General features: G+C 42.6%; 1 protein-coding gene across 4 annotated transcripts in view; it reads right to left on the bottom strand.

Moving 5' to 3' along the window:
• Window positions 1-20,548, bottom strand: part of LOC142493253 (potassium/sodium hyperpolarization-activated cyclic nucleotide-gated channel 2-like) — a 707,321-nt gene that overhangs the window by 179,213 nt on the left and 507,560 nt on the right. For all 4 annotated transcript variants that reach the window (XM_075596961.1, XM_075596964.1, XM_075596963.1 and 1 more), the window contains 2 exons: window positions 20,296-20,423; window positions 17,681-17,827 (listed from right to left, as the gene is read on the bottom strand). In XM_075596961.1, the coding sequence (XP_075453076.1) occupies window positions 17,681-17,827; window positions 20,296-20,423 (275 nt within the window). The remainder of the gene's footprint in view (window positions 1-17,680; window positions 17,828-20,295; window positions 20,424-20,548) is intronic.

Raw genomic sequence — 20,548 nt, 5'->3', positions numbered from 1 at the left:
CACAAGTATGCCTTGTTACTTTTTAAGCACCATGTTCCCTACTCGTTGTACTGTGACTGGGCCTTCAAAGTGAACTACGGAGGAAATCGCGTAAAAAAGGCGCTTCCTGCCAATTTAAGAAAGAACATTCAGGATGAAATGCGGCGCTTTTATCCAATTACAGATCCTGTAATGAAAGGCGTTCGAGACTGCATTAATGGCGTTTTGCGCCATGCAAGGAATCGGCCATGGACGGACAATGTGGAGTACTTTCTGTAAGACCATACTGTTGTGCTGAACTGTATTGTACTCTACATGATTTGACCTGCTGTACTTAAATAAAGGAGATGTTGTTGTGTGTTTTTTTACTTGTATTTATACAGAAATGTTTTAACTTGTTGTCCACACTCATAGGACCTGCACAATTCAAGTCCCTGAGGGCCGCAAACAGGCACGGTTTTCAAGGTTGTCCTGAAAACCTGCCCTGTTTGCTGCCCTCGAGGACTGTAGTGGTTCAGGTCTGACTGACAGTTTTGCACACCATCCTACTGTACTGTATATGTTTCTTTAATAAAGGAGATGTTTCGTTTGTATACTGTATTTTATGAATAAAGTTTTTTTTGTAATCACAGGTAAGACCATACTGTTGTGCTAAATTTTTAATGTACTCTACATGATTTTGACCTGCTGTACTTAAATAAAGGCGATGTTGTTGTGTGTTTTTTTACTTGTATTTATACAGAAATGTTTTAACTTGCTGTCCACACACACAGGACCTGCACAATTCCAGTCCCTGGGGGCCGCTAACAGGCACGGTTTCCAAAGGTTACCCTGAAAACCCGCCCTGTTTGCTGCCCTCAAGGACTGTACTGGTGCAGACTGTTTTGCACACCATCCCACTGTACAGTATATGTTTTGACTTGTCGTTCTTTAATAAAGGAGATGTTGCGTTTTGCTTATTTTATGAATAAAGAATTTGTTTTTAAAACATGTGACTGTAAACCATACTGACTGACATAAATGTTTTCACAAATGTAGCAGTAAACCATGCACCTGTTGATGTTTTGAATTGCTGTGCACTTAAAATGTTTCTACATTGTACAGTAGACATACAGTAAAGGTGATGTGGTGCTCAAGCATGAAATCCCATCAGGTATAGATGTAAGAGGTACATTACTGGGACATGAATACTGTTTCAAACCTAAAAAAGGGCTCCAGTTACCCTGAAGGCAGGGGTAGATGCACAAGGACACCCTCCCCTAACCTCATTGGGCTGGCCCCAGGTATGTACTCACGAATAATTGTCACCAGAGATCCTCTCAGTCTGCGTGCTGTTGCCAATAGGGAGAAATCCAGTGCAGTGTTAGTTGGTGCAACGCACAGCAAGAAGGGTGGTAGCAGGTCTGGCAAAAAGTTTTCTTTATTAAAGGGACATAAAAAACGGAAGGCTGCAACCTTCTACGCGTTTCGTGCAGTCAAAATGCACTTTATCAAGAAGTGAGTTAACATAGTATACATCACACTATATATAGGAACAGTCTGCCGATTTGGCGCCAAAATCGCTAATTGGTAATCTCATATTGATTGCAAATATGTCATAAAGCTGTGCAAGTGCCATACAAAAGCGGCTAATTACCTGTTCACACCATGAGAAATCCGCCTCCAAACACACCTGCTCGGTGACACGACTTTTTGCCAGACCTGCTATCACCCTTCTTGCTGTGCGTTGCACCAACTAACACTGCACTACATTGTACAGTATTTGTAAATAAATGTTTTTGTACTTACTCCACCAATAAAAGAACATGTTGATTTGTTTTACATTGTTCCATTTGCTCCTTTGCTACTGTAACAAAATACAGTGTTTCTAGAATGTCGAGGCATACTGCACTGTATACTGTAGGCATGCTCAGTATAAGAGTATTAAAAAAAATAGAAGACACAAACTGTACTGTACTGTATGTACTGGCACTGTATACTGTAGAAGACACATAATGTATGTGATACATGTAGAATAAATGCATAGTTTTTATTTTTTCGGGTTTATTACACAGTTTACTGTACTGTATATAAAAAAGTATTGTACAGTATACTGTACGGCCGGAAAACATCAGCATGCTGTTTCAGGTACAGTATTACAGTAGTCTATCCTAATCAATAACTACGGCCGCTAAAATGTAGACTCCGGTACGTGTTTTTTTTAAATCCAATTCAGCAGGCATTGTTACACAAAGCGATATTATCCATCGAAATCCCTCCATTAGCCGTTTTCTTTTCTGAGGAAAAACAAAAAGAAAGGTTTTACTGCAATGGTCAGCCCCCTAAAGAAGTTCCTAGCCAGTCCCACCAATAATTTTCTCGGGGGGCGTCTCCTGTTCACATGCGCATGCGCCTACCGTCAATGTAATGACACGCATACTGTATTGTTTCAAGAAGGTTCCAATGCGCATGCGCCTAGCGTTCCACCAATACAGTAGTTCAGTATCTGCAGTACAGTACTGTAGAAGCCGCTCAGCCAATAATATTGCTTACAGGAGAATCGCTTGACTTTTGAATCGCACCGATATTGATACTGTATTGTCAAAATAAAAAAAACACAGAAAATAATACGGCAACAATACTCACCATAGAATTTCCCATTCAGCTGGCTCCGGCGCCGGTCCACTGCCAGTCCAGCGTTCTTTTTTTTTTTTTCAACTCAAATTTTATTGACAGATTACATGTTTGACAGACATTTCAAAGTTTTTTATCAACCACATAATCATAACATTATCAATCGCCCATGCATCTTTGTTCTCCGCAGGTGAAGACAGGACAAACTGGGAAGACACACAGACAGACTTTACACAGGCACCTGATGGAAAGAGGGGGGGTAGGGGTGTCAGGAGATTGGGGGGGGGGGTAAGGGGGAGGGGTCCTTCTACCGTGGTTTCACCGACAGCTCTGCATCTTCCGGCTTATCGCTCCTTGGGGTGGGCAGATTTCACCCCGGCGACGGCCCCGACACCTCCCTGTCTGGTTCGATCCGATGAATTCTGATTTATCCTGTACGTCCGTGTTTATATAACAGCCCAGCGGAGAACGCATCTATCCTAATCATTGCCATATCGTGGACCTTTCTACCCCTGGTATATCTGTCTGAGCCAACCACGGCGTCCAGACTTTGAGATAGTTTGTGCCAGTATCGTTGACCATACTCGTCAATTGCTCCATCTGGCAGACTGTCCAAATTCTATTCCGAATTGCAGTAATTGATGGAATCACATTTTGTTTCCAACGTGCTGCGATCTCTCCTCTTACCGCCATCGCAAAGTGCGATATTAATTTGTCTGTTTTTCTGGATAGTCCCGGGTGTGGTCTGTTGAGAAGAAACTGCCACGGGTCTAGCGGGGTATTTATGCCTAGGATTCTGCTCAGCCAATCTTGGATTGAATCCCAGACATTAGTTAGCTTGGGGCAAGACCACAGCATGTGTAACAAGTCTGCTTGTTGTCCACATTGTCTCAGGCACAATGGGGAGTAACTGGGCAGGAATTTAGCCAATTTTGTGGGGGTGTGGTACCATCGCATCATAACTTTATATGCGTTCTCCCTGAGGGTCGTACACATGGAGCTTTTGGAGACTGCCGTGGTGATTTTCGTCCAGTCCTCTACGTCTAATACTTCTCCTAGGTCCGTCTCCCATTTGGTCATGTAGCCTAGTTTTTCAGTTACTGTCGAGCTAGAACCAGTTACTTCCTTGTACAGCTGCGATGTGAGTCCAACTGTGCTTGTCCCTATTCGGCAGAGCTTTTCAAAGTTCGTTAATTGGTTTCTAGGTTGTTGAGCTTGGTAAAATGCTCTGACCTGAAGGTACCTAAAGAATTCAGCATTGGGGATATTGTTGTTAGATTTAAGGATGTCAAATGTTTGAATGCCTCTTCTGCCCTCCAGGTCCGCTAATCTATTAATATGATTAGCTTTCAAAATTGTAAAGTCTGCACTGTTCAGTCCAGGAGCAAACAATGGGTTCCCCCATAATGGGGTCATGCCTGATGCTTTATGGGTCAAATTGCATTTAAGCCTGGTGCTCTCCCACACCGAGAGTGAGTTAGCCATTGAGGAAAGCGGTATTTTAGCGTTGAATCGCACCTTTTTGGGTAGCCAGATTAAATGTCCTAGTTCAACCGGGGAGCAAATCTCTTTTTCTAATGCAACCCACCTTTTGGAGTCCGGGTTGGTGTGCCATTGCACGATTTGGCATAATTGGGCCGCTTTATAATAAGCCAACAAGCAGGGCACCGCAAGCCCCCCTGCCCCTGTTTGGTTGCGCATTATCCGCCTGCCCACTCTCGCCTTTCCCCCCCCCCAGATAAATCTATCTATTTCGGATTGGAGCGAGAGGACGTCCTTCAATCCCACTGGCACCGGGAGGGTGTGGTATAAGTAAAGAAGGCGAGGGAGCAGGTTCATTTTAATACAGTGAATTTTCCCTATCCAAGAGATTTTGTGTTTGGCCCATCCCCTTATGTCCCCTCGTAGGGTTTGCATCAGTTTGGGGTAATTTGCCTGGTACAGCAGTTTGGTTGTCTTGGTTACATTAATCCCTAGATATTTAATTTGTGTCTGCTGCCAGTTAAAGTTAAAGTTGAGGGTGATCAGCTTCTCCATGTGTTTTGGTAAATTTATATTCGCGTCTGATTTAGATTGGTTTATTTTAAATCCGGAGATCCTATTAAATCTACCCAGTAAATCGAATAAGTTTGGTAGAGAGGTGAGGGGGCTAGATATTGTCAGGAACACGTCATCCGCATACAGTGCCACTTTATGCGACTGGTTTCCAATGCCAATACCCAAGATATCTTTGCTGTCTCATATTTGCGCGGTTAGGGGCTCCATACATAGCGCAAACAGGAGAGGGGAGAGCGGGCAGCCCTGCCTCGTTCCGCTCTTGATTAAGAAGGGGTCCGATGCGAACCCCTGGTGGGTCACCCTGGCTGACGGAGCCGAGTATAGGGAGAATATAGCGGCAATCAGTTTAGTTCCCATCCCAAATGTTCCAAGCGTGGCCTCTAGATATGGCCAGTCTATCCTATCAAACGCTTTTTCTGCATCCAGACTGAGCGCCATAACTGGTATTGATCTTGTATTGGCTATTTCTAACAGATCAATGATTCGTCGGGTGTTATCCGCAGCTTGTCGACCCGCTATGAACCCGACTTGATCTGGGTGCACCAGTCTGGGTAGGATGAGACTCAATCTATTGGCCAAAAGTTTAGCGTATATTTTAATGTCCGAATTAATCAGGGATATTGGCCTGTAGCTTCTACAGTCCTGTGGGTCTTTACCCTGTTTGTGTATCACAGAAATTGACGCTTGGAGCATCTGCCGGGGGAAAGGGGTCCCTCCCAACACTTGGTTGAACATACGGAGGAGATAGGGGATCAATTGTTTCTTATATTTTTTGTAGTATAGGTTCGAGAATCCGTCAGGACCCGGGGCTTTAGAGGGCTTTAGATTTACGATGACCTCTGATATTTCTTCAGCTGTGAAATCCCTGCCCATCACCTCTCTGTCCTCCCTGCCCATTCTTGGTAGATTTGAGTTCTGCAGAAAATCCCGCAGGGCTCTCTCCGTTCCAGAGGAGCGGCTCACCTTCTCCCCGTCATAGAGTGTCTCATAATAGCTTTTGAATTCCCCCACTATGTTTTTAGAGTCGGCGGAAAGGGTGCCCGATTGCGTGCGTATAGCCTGTATATTATAGCTTTTTGCTTTTGGGTTAATCATCCTGGCTAGTAGGGTGTCCGGCTTGTTGGCTTTTTCAAAGAATTTCCTCTTTGACCAAGTCAGTGATTTCTCAGCCTGGGAGGTAAGAAGCAACTTCAGCTTGAGCTGCGTATCTTTAATCTGTTGTAGGATGGCTGGGTCAGGAGACCTCTTATGCCGATCCCAAAGGACTTTCAGTTCGGTCCGCCCTTCAATAATTTTTGTATTCCTTTCTCTCTTTCGTTTGGCTGCCACACTAATGAGAGTCCCTCTTAGTGTTGCTTTATGTGCCTCCCAGAGGGTGATGTGGGAACTCACACTTCCCACGTTTTCTCTAAAAAATTGTATGATTTCTTCCCCAATTTTTTCCTGTACTTCCGGGATTGTGAGTAAGGACTCATTAAGTTTCCAGTTTGCTCCTGGTCTGTCCAGCCCAATTTGTGCGCACCTTAGCTCTATGGGTGCATGATCTGACCACGAAATATCATGGATCCCAACATGGGAGATCTGTGAAACCAGTCTACTAGCGACAAAGAAGTAATCGATTCTGCTGTAAGAATTGTGTGGATGTGAATAGAAGGTGTAGTTTCTGTCCAGAGGGTGGAGTTCCCACCAGACATCTACCAGCCCTAAGTCTCTCAGCCCATTTTCAAGTGCCGTTGGCCGAGCTGCTGGTTTAAGCCTGGGGGGCCCGGACCTATCCAAGGCTGCGTTTAGTACTGTGTTAAAGTCTCCCCCCATTATCAGGGCACCTACGGCGTGTTTTTTGATAGTAGTGAATGTTACAGTGTAGAATGGCGAGTCGTGGCCATTTGGAGCGTATATTACTACTATCGTAATGGGCTGTTGGCTTATAGTCCCCACTAGTAGGAGGAACCTTCCGTCCCTATCCTTCTTGATTGTGTCTACCACTAGCCCTAGTCTATTATGTATGAGTATCACAACTCCCCTTTTCTTTTCTCTAGCAGAGGATAGAAACACCTGTCTAAATTGTTTGTCAAAGTATTTCGGGAAACTGGTGGTGCTAAAATGTGTCTCTTGAATTAGAACTATGTCAGCTCCCTTTTTCTTATAGTCCGTGAGGGCCACCCTTCTTTTGTTGGGGCAGTTTAAGCCTTTAGCATTGTGGGATATGACAGTCAACGTCATGGTTCGTGTCCAGTCTCACCTAGCGTACATCGCCCATCCATGAAGAATGCCGGAACCGCACCAGGGGGCCTCCACCTCCCTGCGATGTCCTGCAGTACGTCGAGCTGTGGCGTCATACCACCTAAGTAGAAGGTAATGTGGGGGGAGGGAGACACATAAGGAACATCTGAAACATAAGGAAAAGTTAACAGGGTGGGGAAGAAATCACTGGCCCTTGGCCAGTGCCCTTCCCTTGCCTTACGGGCATGGGAATCCAATGGAGCACTCTCCAGACTTCCTCCCTCTGACCTAGTGCCTCCACTCCCCAGCCTTCCAAGGACTTTCTCCAGACCCGGGGTATAAGCCCCGGTCTGAGTGTGTAGACACATGACAACGACCAGACCGCACCTTGTACCGGCGGCTGCGTCTGGAATCTTTCTCTGTAAGCAGCAACTTCTCTGTTGGTTCTGACCCTCCCAATCTGCTAATTGTATCGTGGCCTCACTGCGTACGTGCTCTCATCCTATCTGGCTCTTAAAGAGCGTATGAACACCTATATTGGTTAAACCATTATTTGATTCTGGACTTGTAACCCTGTTCAGTACCTATTCTCCTCTGAGTATGTATCTGAACTATGCCCTTAAACAACATTTGATATACTTATTAACTGTAATTAACTGTATTAACTTTAATAGCTGACCCAGGTTTTTTTAATTTATTTATTTATTCTGGGGGGGAGGGGGGCTGGGTATAGGTGGGATATGTGCAACGTAATTCTTTTTTAGTGGTATATCGTGTTTCGTATTTTTATTTAGTCAGTTTAAATTTAGTAATACTAGATATACTATTATAGGATTTATCCTGACTATAGTTTTTTTTTTTTTTTAAAACATCACTTATTACTCTCCATTAACAGTAAACAGTAATAAGGTAATAATAAAAATTAAACTATTATTCATCATTTGTTTTTTTTTAGTATACTATACCTATTGTGCTACACCTTCTCCTCCTGTCACTTTATTTATTCATGTACTGTGGAGTGTTGTGTTAAACCTTGAGTAACTGGAAACATTTTAAGCCCCCCCTCCCCTCTTCTGCTTCTTAATTGCCACGGGACTCAATCCAGCTCGACAGGTCTGCTGCTCAGCCTCCAAACCCTCCGTCTGTGGCTCCTGTGCAGTCGGGAACCTCTCGTGATGCTTTGCAGCTCCTCCCCTGGTGACGACGACCGTTGCCATCTTGGTAGTGGCAGGCCGTCCTCTCGCGAGATTTGCCTCCTCAGTCTCCTTCCTCCGGCCCCTCCCCTCTCATTGTGGATCAGGAGCTGCTCCAAGATGGCCGCCATTCGTGGAGAGGTGCTGCCGAAGCTGCGGGGAGCCATGGAACTGACCTGAACGAGTCTTGAACTGCTTCTTTAACTATGGAACAGTAACTGGAACGGGAACAGGTAGGGTGTTTGTCTTTATTTGCAGCTCAGGTCCCGATTTCATTTCGGGCTGTGGGGTTGACGTCGCTTGTCGGCTTTTCTCACCTCCTTCCATGAAGTGTCCAGTGCAGCTCCCCCTGTGGCTAGTTCTGCGGGTATTTTGTCCTGGAGCCCTAGTTTGGTGAGGAAGCTGCTGCCATCTTCTAGTCTCCGCAGCGTGGTGGCAGCGCCATTTTGTATCACCATTAACCCAAACGGGTACAGCCAACGGTAGCGGGTCCCAGCCTCTCTCAGCACTTTAGTTATGGGGGTAATTTGTTGTCTTTTCAGCAGGGTAGTGGGTGAGATGTCTTGATAGACCTGCAGTTTATACCCCTCAAAGTCTCCCTGAGATCTGGTCATTTGGCAGAATGCCTCCTTCACTCTAAAAAAGTGAAAACGGGCTATTATGTCTCTTGGGGGGGCATTTTGCTGTGGTCTCGACCTCAATGCCCTGTGGCAGCGGTCCAGGTGCAGGTCTGCTTCCGAACGGTCGGGCATTATGTTTTGGAGCCATCTGCACATAAAGTCCTCCGGATCCGTTTCAGTCTCTGGGACCCCCCGAATCCTCACATTGTTCCTCCGATCCCTATTGTCCGCATCCTCCTGCCGATCCAATATATCCCTGACTGTTTCCCTCACTTGTGCCACTTGTCTGTCTGTTTTGTGGAGTGCTTTGACTGTGGCGTCCATTTTTTTTTCAAGAGAGTCTGTGCGCTCTCCTATACCGCAGATATCAGCTCTCAGGGCTGCCACTTCAGACTGAAAGCACTTTTTGATGTCTAAGCAGAACTCTCTCATGTCTCAGCGTCTCATAATTTGGTTGTCTCTGCTGGTGTCTTGGCCGACATCTTCCTCCTCTTCCGATTCGGAATCACTTGGCGCCATTCCCTCCTGGCTGGGGGCCCGCGCTGGATCTCCTTTAGTAAAGTAATCAGTCAGGACCGCTGATATACTCTTTGAGCGGGTCGTTCTCGGCATCCTGGGACTTTGAGGCAGTGTGAAGATATGAATTGGGGCTTGATTGTGCTGTTTTGCTGCTTTTTTATTTAAAATTGCCGCCGGTTGAGAACGGAGCTAATGGCTCACACGTTCATGCACTCCAGCCGTAGCGCATGCGCCCCCAGTCCAGCGTTCTTAATCATCCACGTCGATAGTTTGCAGTGGGACTAGTCCACCTGTAGTCAGCTGATGAGGCTGGAAATTGCTTAGGTACATGCAAGCTTGATCGAAACTGCACGCGAAATCCGGCTCAGGCTCAGGGTTGTCACTGACGGCGGGACCGTCATTGGAAGCCAGTGCTGGTGCATTGCTTGGCAGCGACTGTCGTTTCTTAGTTGGTTTTAACACGACCCTTCGCCTTTTGCCGTCATCATGATCATAGATACAGGGAAAAGCCGGTGATACACACCAATACCCTCCAACAAATTGTGGCTCAATACGATAAAAACAGGGATCGCTACATAACCTTTCCTTATTGCACGCTTCCACGTATGAGGAGCTGGTGAAAATTTGTAAAAGTCATAGTTTTCAACAAAATACTGATAAATTTCAACAACTGTTGCCATCTTATCCTCTGTTGCATTAATCGCGGCCCATATCAAATACGCGTAACTTCTGTCGGGTTTTTGGAAAGCGGCTGCACTTGAACACTCATGGCGGGCGGGTCTCTGGCGAATACTGTAACCGACACTGGTCTTTGTCTTTCTTTAATATGAAAAGCCTAAATTGATACATTTTTGCAACCTCTTCCTTCAGTCTCAAGGCCAAGTTACAATAGCACACTGTGGTATCTTTTTTACACGAAACACCTGCAAGTCGACACATTACTGAAGCGCATGCGCATTACAATTCATGAATATCTGCCATCTGGCAGACACCCGAAGAATTGCAACCTATTAAATCCGAACCATTCTCAATAAACGCATCAACCGCGCATCAGCCGTGCATGACCCGTGGCTGGGAACGCAAAATGAACGCGGCATGCGCCAGGTGAAGTGCGTCGCATTCCAGGAAAATGCCAGGGAAAAAACGGCGATGTGTTAGCCTCTGAGGGAAGGGTCTCACATAAGGCCGTGTGAGTCACTGAAACATATGACTAGTGTTTTTATTATTCTATTGTAACACCACCAAGTGAATTATCTTCTACTCCCTTTCTCCCTCCCCTTTCCACCACCCTGCTTCCCCCTTTCCCCCCCCTCTCCCCAACTCCCTTTGACAAACAAGACTGACCATGTCTATTTAATACACATTGAATACATATTTTAATACATGCATTAATTTTATGTGTTTTTACCATCTTTTTATCTTCTGAGAACAACACCTTGCGCTGACCGCTACACACAGCATGCGCATGTGAACAGCAGACGCCCACCGAGAAAATTATTGGTGGGACTGACTGTGGGAACTTCTTTTGGGGACTGACTGACCATTACAGTAAACTTTTACTTTTTTTTTGTTCCTCAGAAAATAAAACGTTGTCATCTCATGTGGAAAACGGCAAATGGAGGGATTTCGATGGATAATATCGCTTTGTGTTACAATGCCTGCATATTGCTGAATCTGATTTAAAAAAACACGTACCGGACTCTACAGTTTAGTGGTTTAGTGGCCATTGTTATTGATTAGGATAGAATATTGTCACTGAGAGCTTCATAGAAAACCTGAAACAGTATGCTGTTGTTTTCAGACCGTATACAATACTTTTTTATATACTGTACTGTATAATAAACCCGAAAAATAAAAAGTATGCATTTATTCTACATGTATTCCAGTACATATGTGTATTCTATACCCGTATAGCATGTATTGTTTTAATACTCTTGTGATACAGTACTGAGCATGCCTACAGTATACAGTACAGTATGCCTGGACAGTACTCTACAGTATGTTCTAGAAACACTGTATTTTGTTATAGTATAAAAGGAGACAATGGAACAATTTAAAACAAATCAACATTTTCTTTTATTGGTGGAGTAAGTACAAAAACATTTATTTACAAATACAATGTAAAAACATTTTAAGTGTACAACAATTCAAAATATCAACAGGTGTATGGTTTACTGCTAGTGAAAACATTTATGTACAGAAAGTCAAAGCATTTTCAGTCAGTTAGGCCTGCACAACTCCAGTCCTCGAGGGCCGCAAACAGCCCCGGTTTTCAGGATAACTTTGAAAACCGGGCCTGTTTGCGGCCCTCGGGGACTGGAATTGTGCAGGTCCTGTGTACAATAAGGAAAAACATTTCTTTATTAATACAAGTTAAAACACGCAACATCTACAACTACAGTCTACTGTATCCTGGAGAGATTTGCCACCTTTGCATTCCACAAAAAAGGTCGCACATCTATGAAGCTGCATCCAAAACACCCAGTGAAGATTCATGTGTGGGGTGCCATCTCTAGGCGTGGACCAGGATGCATTGTCATCTTTGAAGGTAAAATAAGTCACACGCTTTTGCCTTATGCACTGTACTGTACTAGTGTGCAGTTTTTTTTAGCACTTTCCTTTTCTTGTTATAGGAATCATGAATAAAGCTTTTTTCCAAGAGCAAATTGTGCCTGAGATTGTGGAATACATCACACGTGAGTTCCAAGATGGTCACTGTTTCTACCAGGACAACGATCCGAAGCACACCGCGTCAACAGCGCATATTCTTGAGCGCGGTATCAACTGGGTGAAGACGCCAGCGGAGTAAGTGCGGTAACCGTGTATCCTTTTTTCCCACTGTTTTTACTGTGTATCTTTTTAACTAATTGTCCTTTTTTTCCCCCTCCAATGACAGATTGCCAGACTTCAATACTATCGAAATGGTCTGGCATCAGCTGAAGGACCATATCCAAAAAGTCATGAAACCCTCCAAAAAGGATGAGTTGGCGGAAGGCATAATGAGTTTTTGGAACGATGTACTCACCGTGGAACGATGCAATAAATCTATTGACCATATTGCGACTGTGTTACCCACTGTGATCGCGCGTAATGGGCAAGCATCAGGAAGGTAGTATGGTATAGTACTGTACTATAGTATGGTAAGTACAGACACACCAAGTACAGTACTGTATGATACAGGTAAGTATGGCACATATTTTTTCTTTCCTGAGAGAGCAGCACTAGCCATCTGGTTACAAAGTATTTAACAGTAGTCACAGTGTACAGTAGTTCCAGGATAGACTAGTTTGACAGTACTAACTGCATACTGTAGTCCAATATGGAGTAGCTATACAGTACACAATGCCATAATATGCACCTAACTGCACAATTTTTTTCTTTCCTGAGAGAGCAGCACTAGCCATCTGTTTACAAAGTACTTAACAGTAGTCACAGTATACAGTAGTTCCAGTATAGACTAGTTTGACAGTAATAACTGTGTACAGTAGTCCAATATGGAGTAGCTATACAGTACACAATGCCATAATACAGTATGCACATAACTGCACTAATTTTTTATTTTCTTGTCTTTTCAGAAAAAAAAGGATGGACTGGGGGGTGGGGGGGGTATCATGTGTAAAGTTTGTGAACTGTGTGTACAGTTAAGTGTATCTAAACTGCAGTCATGATTTACACAAAACCTCCCCTCTCTCAATGAACTACCCAGAATGAGGAAGAAGATAAAGACGGAAAAATGATATATTATTATATATATTATTATATATTATATATTATTAATTAATATTATCAATGTGCATTATTCATGATTATCCACCAGTCCTCAATTTTAAACTGACAGAAGAATTGAATAAAGACTGCATTTTGTATTATTCATGATTATTTGTATATTTGTATTTTTTGTTCCTGATTAAAATAAAATAAATATTCTTTACATATATCTATAATCATTGGAACCCCCCTCCCAAACTCCCCCTTACACCAAAGAAAGAGAAAGAATGACAAAAAGTGGTAACTTACTGCATGAAAAACATGAATCAGATTATGTTTTTTTAACTCTCAATTTCACAGTGCTGTGCAAATCAGATTTACATATCAAATTCAAGAAGGGATTATCACAAGCGTTACCGTAAACAAAGCCTCAAAGGGTTTGGAGGGTGGATGTGTGAGTCATGCGCAGTAATCATCAGCTAGCTCCCTTCCCAAAGAGGATTACAGAGAGTTGACTCAAAGCCAACAATAGGAAAATTAATGAATGGTTTTGTAGAGGTCCCTTCCCAAAGAGGATTACACGCAGGCGCAGAGAGGTGATGCTCGGCTAGAGACGGACGATTAAAAGCACAATAACAAGCTTTAGAAACGGAATGGTTCTGGAGAGGTGTTGATAAGAGGTTCAAATCCTTGAGCGAGCCTTGTGTGTGTGCGTGGGGGAGGGGGGTACAGGGTAAAGCTGCATGAAGGATTAGCTGTACTGTAGTTCAAAGACATGACATATTTTCAAAAGGCAGGTCATCATAATAATTTGATCCCCACACCCACAAATACATAAAAACCACACAAATCAACCATGTGCAGTCAAACGCACAGTGTCGCAGTCAAAAGCTACAGCCCAGATTGAATATCGTAATATCAAGATGGTTTAGGCAGGCTTGTGGAGAAAATAAAAATAAAAAATGACGAGAAAAAAGAAATATATATTTTTTTTTTGGTCACTCACTCTTGAACTTCGCAAGCATGCATTGGTGAACTTACAGACGCATGCGCAGTAATCATCAGCTATGTACTGTAGCTCCCTTCCCAAAGAGGATTACACACAGGCGCAGAGAGGTGATGCTCGGCTAGGGACAGACGATTAAAAGCACAATGACAAGCTTTAGAAACGGAATGGTTATGGAGAGGTGTCGATAAGAGGTTCAAATCCTTTAGCGAGCCTTGTATGTGTGTGTTGGGGGGAGTTAGCGGCAGGTTCTGAAACTCATGCAATGGTAGTAGCCTCGATTAGCTTATCGAGGCGTATCGAGGCTAATCGCGGCTCTAGAATGGTGAGTTTCTCTCAAAATTCTCACATCAGGAAAAGTTGGCTTGAGGCAGGTGAGAAGCTGCTGAGAGGCGGCGAGGCGGGACTTAGAAAAAGAAATGCTTTTTTCCTGCATTGAATTGATGCCGAGAGTCTCTGGAGCTGATATCCATTAATATCAGCAACGGAGACCCCCGGCATGAATCCCATGCAATAAAAATGCGTTTACAGTCAACTTCATTACCTTAGCGGCTAACTGTTAAGGCAATGAAGGGGTTAACCCCTCCCGCTACCCACCAAGGGCAAAATAAGCCCTTCACCCGCCCATGCTATCCACAATAAACACCAATACCAACATCCTCTAGCTCCACATGATTGATACCAGAGGCCGCAGTTGTCTGTGGTTCTCGTGGTTGTCCAGGGGTCCATAGGTTGTCCCTGTAGGTGTCTTTTGGCCCTCTGGTGGTCCCTGCGGGTGTCTGGTGGTCTTAAAATTGTCCCAGTGGGTCTAACGCATGCCGCTCTACCAGGCTGAGGGACACCGCATGTACCTCGTTCCGGCTTCGGCCTCATGACGTTATGGGTGAGGTACACCGCGCGCAAGCTACGGGCAGCTGCTGCACTACCTTGGGCACATGATGGGTTACTTGCATCAGCAATTAGGCTTTTTAGTTCTTTTATTGTTGGGGTGTTTAGGTGCTCGTGTATATCTTTTATTATTGTGTATTTTTGGCCTTCATGCTTTTTGATTTGGGTGACCATTGGCTGCTATAGTGGCTTATCATGCCCATATTATATAGGTATGATGTACCACTATGCCCATCAATGGGTACAGGGTGGGTATAGTGGTCCCAGGGTGGGTGGTTAGGCCTACCAGGGGGTGGGTAGCTGGGGATGGTAGTTAACCCCTCAATTACTATAGCAGTTAATAACCGTTATGGTGATTAAGGGGTTAGGGGCCATTAGATTGTATTTGTTCATGTATTCTTGCTGGCATCAGAGGACATGGACCTGGAGTATGCTGACGAGCATGCCCTTCATGATGGCAGGGGTAAGTAGTAAGGTTTATTTAGTTTATTTATGCTGGCTGGCTAATGTTTTATTTTATACGGGCAAATGAGCTATTATCCATATCTGGATAATAGTTATTTTACCATTACTGTACTGTATGTGTTGGTGGGAGAGGGGGGAGGGAGTGTATTTATTTTAATGTATTGGGGAAAAATGTGGCCACAGGATTGGTACCGTAGGCCAACGGGTACCCGTGGGGACCACCTGAAGACCCCCGGACACCTGTGGGGACCACCCGAGGGTCCACAGACACCCGCGGGGACCACCTGAGGCCCCCGGACACCCGTGGCCTCTGGTATCAATCATGTGGGTGTAGAGAAGGTGGGTAATAGTGTTCTTGTGTTTTTAATGTTTATTGTGGGTAGCAGCTGTTTTACTATAACATGTAATACTTGTGTAGATGAGCAGGGGGTCTCCAGAACAGAGCCGCGTTGATTTGAAGTGTGGGGACCCCCTACTTCTCGTGATACAGCCCCTTTTATTGGGTGCCGGTATCTCCTATGAATTTAAATGTCCTGTGTCACTTGACCGCGGGAATACAATGCATAGGCGATACCAGAACCCCATAACGGGGCCTGTATGTCATGAGGCAGGGGGTCCTCGGACCTGAAATCAATGCGGTTCTGCTCCGGAGACCCCCTGCTCACCTACACTAGTATTACATTTTTTATTAAAATACATTCATTTCGGGCGAGATTTGCGCAGGGAGAGGCTGCTCTCTCTGAGCAGCTCTCTCTGCAGCTTTAAGAAATCGCTGGGGGAGGCCTTTTCAGAGAGGCGATCATCACACCACTGGCTACTACCCCGTTTTGGGAATTTTGCTATAACAGGTAATCGAGGCTTTCTGAATAACGTAATAGCAATGCTCAAGAAAATGGCGATTTAAATGGTCCAGCGATTTTTTTGGATGAAGGCTACTAGCATAGGCCCCTATATGTTTTATAAAAGTTCCTGGCACCCATCCTTGTTACATTCAAGTATCCACATCCAGCCTGCATCTACCCAGCACCTTGAACCGGTATGAGTGTCTGAGCAAAACCATGTACAGTATATAGTCATTCTGATATAAACTCCTTTGGGCCGGGTACTAAGCTGCAATTTATTGGCAAAACAACAAATTGATATGGAAAATGTCTAATTTCTGAGAATTTTTTAGCCCTTAAAATTCTGCAAACCTGTTAAAAGTTTGAGAATGCATATTGGAAAGTTTTGCACATCAGCACTTATTATTGAACATTCATATTCTTGAATGTTGAGCTTTGTTTTTTGGCAAAGTACTGTAAATATGTTTTCTCTTATTCATAGCATTTCTCTTATTTAATTAGTCTTAGTTAATAGTTTATAGTGCTTGGAAATCATATGTAAAATACAATTTAGGAACTTTGTGGTAAATCCACAGAAATCCATCATTTTTACACTAGAAATTCTCTTTACCGAAATTGGGAACAGACTTTATTTTTCTTCATTTTAACGGGTATCCTCAAAGCTAATGAGATGCAAAAATAAAGTTCGTTTTTAAATTTAGCAGAGCTATTAATGGTGATTTTCATGTCTCAGAGACATGCTCTCTAATACACTGCACATGCACATTGGTCAAACTATAACACTCGCTATTAATGCATGTGATAAAGATTAATTACTTGTGCTTTACCAAAAGCTAATGCAAATCTTGTTATAATATTGAGAAATTTAACATTTTAACACTGACTTATGAACTTTTTCCATTATATATAATGCCCATGTTTCATTTATTTAAATTGTACATTAATCAAAATTAAATATTAATTAATATTGTTTAGGTATGTATGGATATACATTAGTGTACTTAATAGAGTCATTATTATATTATATTCCCTATTAGTCACACAAACCTATCACTTTAATCACTAAAAATCATAATATAGTTTATGGTTTGTTTCAGATATTTATATGATCCTTAATATATACAGTATCTTTGTATGACATATGTAATTTTTTGTCATTAAAGTCCTATACAGTACTTATTACACTGCTTTTAGGCTATTCCCAGAAATAACTCAATGATAATCAGGGTCTGGATGTTGGCAACGCCAGCTTTTGGAAGGTCTTAAATATTACGGCGTTATTCACATTTGCCAACATGAACTGAGGTTTGAGGAGCTCCATTATTAGGTAAACTGCTAACTACAATATGATTTGCATATGAGTAAGCAAACTGTCCGCTTAAAATTATTGATGCAATATTTTTGGCGGTAACGCGAGTGTATCTAACAAAAATCCCCTTTAGGGATATGCATTACAGATATCGATACATAAAATGGTGATAACATAATGCATAAAATGTAACCCACTTCTGAGGATGTACCCCATAATGTAAAAAAACATGGTTTGTACAAATAAATACAACATACCTGTCTCAATGATTCAGACAGATCTTTTAGGATCTGTTCTTCATCAAACCATTTCCCCTGAAATCTAACATACAGATGATCTAAAACTCGGTTTCTCAGTTCGCTTGGCATACGGTGGTGGCGTAAATATATTTTGCATTGGTCATACTAAAAAAAAAAAAAGCAAAAAGTTGACGATAAAGTATTTTAAAAATATGTTTTAAGAATTTGATGCTAAGACATTTTGTGGGACATCCATCCAGATACATTTAGAGAAAATGTGATACAAAGTGTACACCTTGTGTCTTCTTACCTCTAAATTGTCAGATTGGGGTGAGGAGTGTTTTTAAGAAGATTTGGCTCGAAGCCCTTTAGCCTGTAGTTAACACATCGTGATGACACGCAAGGGGATTTTACACATTTGCTAGGGGAGACCGCATTTGTAAACAAGATCAAGATGGAAGAGGAGACTCCTACTTTTCTATTTGCATCAGTGATGTCATCACCAAATGAGTGATCACATGAATGCAACGTCCCGGAGAGGCTCTGGCACAAAAGGTTAATATGACATACATATTCCTTGATGTACTATAACATTGTTGGATACTTACACATTATGTAATGTAACAGTTTTCATTTTTGGTTTCACCGATTTACATTAGTCTTTCAGTCATTATTTATGATAATGTGACACACATAAAAAAAACTATTAAAAACCTTTACAACACTGGTACAGAACACCCTTTACACATGACCAAAATCTGTAACTGATATGATTCCTAGCTCTGGATGCCCAAAGCAAGGAATGATAAACTGCACACATGGAATTCTGTAGTGCCGAAGAGTATTCTAAAACAAATCTGGGGCAATCACCAACAAGACCCAGGTACATGCTGGGTAAATTCTGGGTACATGCTGGGTACATGCTGCAACATTTCAGTGACATTTCTGCAGACAGACTAATGGTGTATCAGATTAACAGCGGGGGTCCCTAGCAGTCCCATTCAAACTGAATGGGACTGCCAAAGACCCCTGCTGTGTTAATCCGATGGGTCATTAGTCTCTGCAGAAATGTTACTGAATCTTGCAGCATGTACCCAGCATGTACCCAGCATGTACAGTACCTGAGTCATGTTGATAATAGCCCCAGATTTTCCAAGGCAAGTTTAAGGCAAGTTTTAGAATACTCGTCGGCGCACCTGTATGTTTTTTTATAGCTGGATGAGTCCACCTTAAAAATCTATCTTTAAATTATATCAATATAAAATAAAATTAACACGTTATCCTTTCTTTCCCACCTGGAGTCAGATGGAAGTCATATTTTATTTGTTCTGTAATTATTAAGACTGAAAGAAACAGACAGGCTGCAGCACCCAAAGCGAATGCCGATTCCTGGCTTTATTGCTCTAGAATTTTTCCAATTCTTGTTCTTTGGAAAGAGCAACAAAGATGCAATATCCATGAGTGGGCTTGTGTCTTCCACAGATCCTCAAACCTGTTGTTTCATTCACCCCATTGTCATAGAGTGGTTAATCTGCATACAAGGATTCTGAATATTGACATGCAAAACTAACACCAAGCGGATATGTTATTTTTAAAGGGGCAATTCGACTAACTCAATTTTTTACGTTATCTGATATAGTAAAATAATAAACACAGAAGTAAAAAACAAAAACCTTCCTGAATGTTTGTAGAGGTCCTGATTGTCTCAGTCATCAATGCATTTTCTGTGCCATCAGTAACACAGAAATGCTGACAGACGCCCACCGCCAGTCTCGCAGCCACACTGCCAATTCTTGCTTGCAATTCAGTCTTACTGTGTCCCCGGGGTGCCCCTGTCGGTGTTTTAGTGTTTCCGACAAATCTGACTTACAAAGCTCTTAACGATGCTGCATCCCTTACATCTTAGCCGTCATCTCCAAATACACCACTAAACCCATTTAATTTTATATACATCCCCAAATGGGCATTATTTCCCTATAAAGAGAACTATGTGCATAAATAAACACCTTGTAGTTTTTATAAAGTTAAAGACTGTCTAAGAGAAAACACATTGCAAAAGTTAAGACATACTGTAAATGTGTCTCTTTATGTTAATAAGTGTTAATAAGGCATCTCAGACAATTAGCCACGGCTGTTTGACAGCAAGGACGTTTGGCCACCCAGAGAATTCATTGCCACAGGAAAGCTAGCCCCATACCCTAAAACTCCTAACTGTAACCCCTTACCCTAAAAACCATAACCTCTTACAGTAAAAACAGTAATTTTACCCCTAATCCTAGCCCTGAATAGTGCAAAACGCAACTGCTACCTCAGGGCAAAATGGCTGTGGACAACTGAATGGCCACGGCAAAGCGGTCCTAATTCTCCCTTTCCGGTAATAAATTCTTCATGATCACAAAAGTGAAATATTATTGGCAACATTTTAAGTTACAGTATTTCCTCAGTCAGGACATATTTGATCAGGAAATCCAAAATCCATGGGATCATGAAGGATCAAATGGTGTAAACATTCTTTCTCCTCATCAGAACAACTGTGTTTATATTATTTTATATAATTGCCAAGTAGGTAAAACATATTTTTCTTTAATTTTTCTTACTGATGCTTGTCTTACAGCAATGATATTGTACTGTACCTTGGATTTATATAACCGTTTGCTTCCATGTGAGCCAACAGCTACTGCAGTCATTCTGGACAGAAGTAGAACATATAGAGCTGCACCCGTTAGTATGCTTATGCTTGTTAACCAGATCTCAGTTGTTCCTAAGAAAATACAGAAAATACTTTGAGTATGAAATTAGCAATCAATGAATTATAAACACAGCTGAGCACATACTATATTTTAATTACTGGATAATTGAGGGCAAAGTGACTGTTAAATAGACTGG

Source organism: Ascaphus truei, chromosome 4 (genome assembly GCF_040206685.1).
Source record: "Ascaphus truei isolate aAscTru1 chromosome 4, aAscTru1.hap1, whole genome shotgun sequence".
NCBI classification, from domain to species: domain Eukaryota; kingdom Metazoa; phylum Chordata; class Amphibia; order Anura; family Ascaphidae; genus Ascaphus; species Ascaphus truei.
Note: the sequence above shows the minus strand (reverse complement) of the source record. Positions and strands in the feature narration are given on the sequence as shown.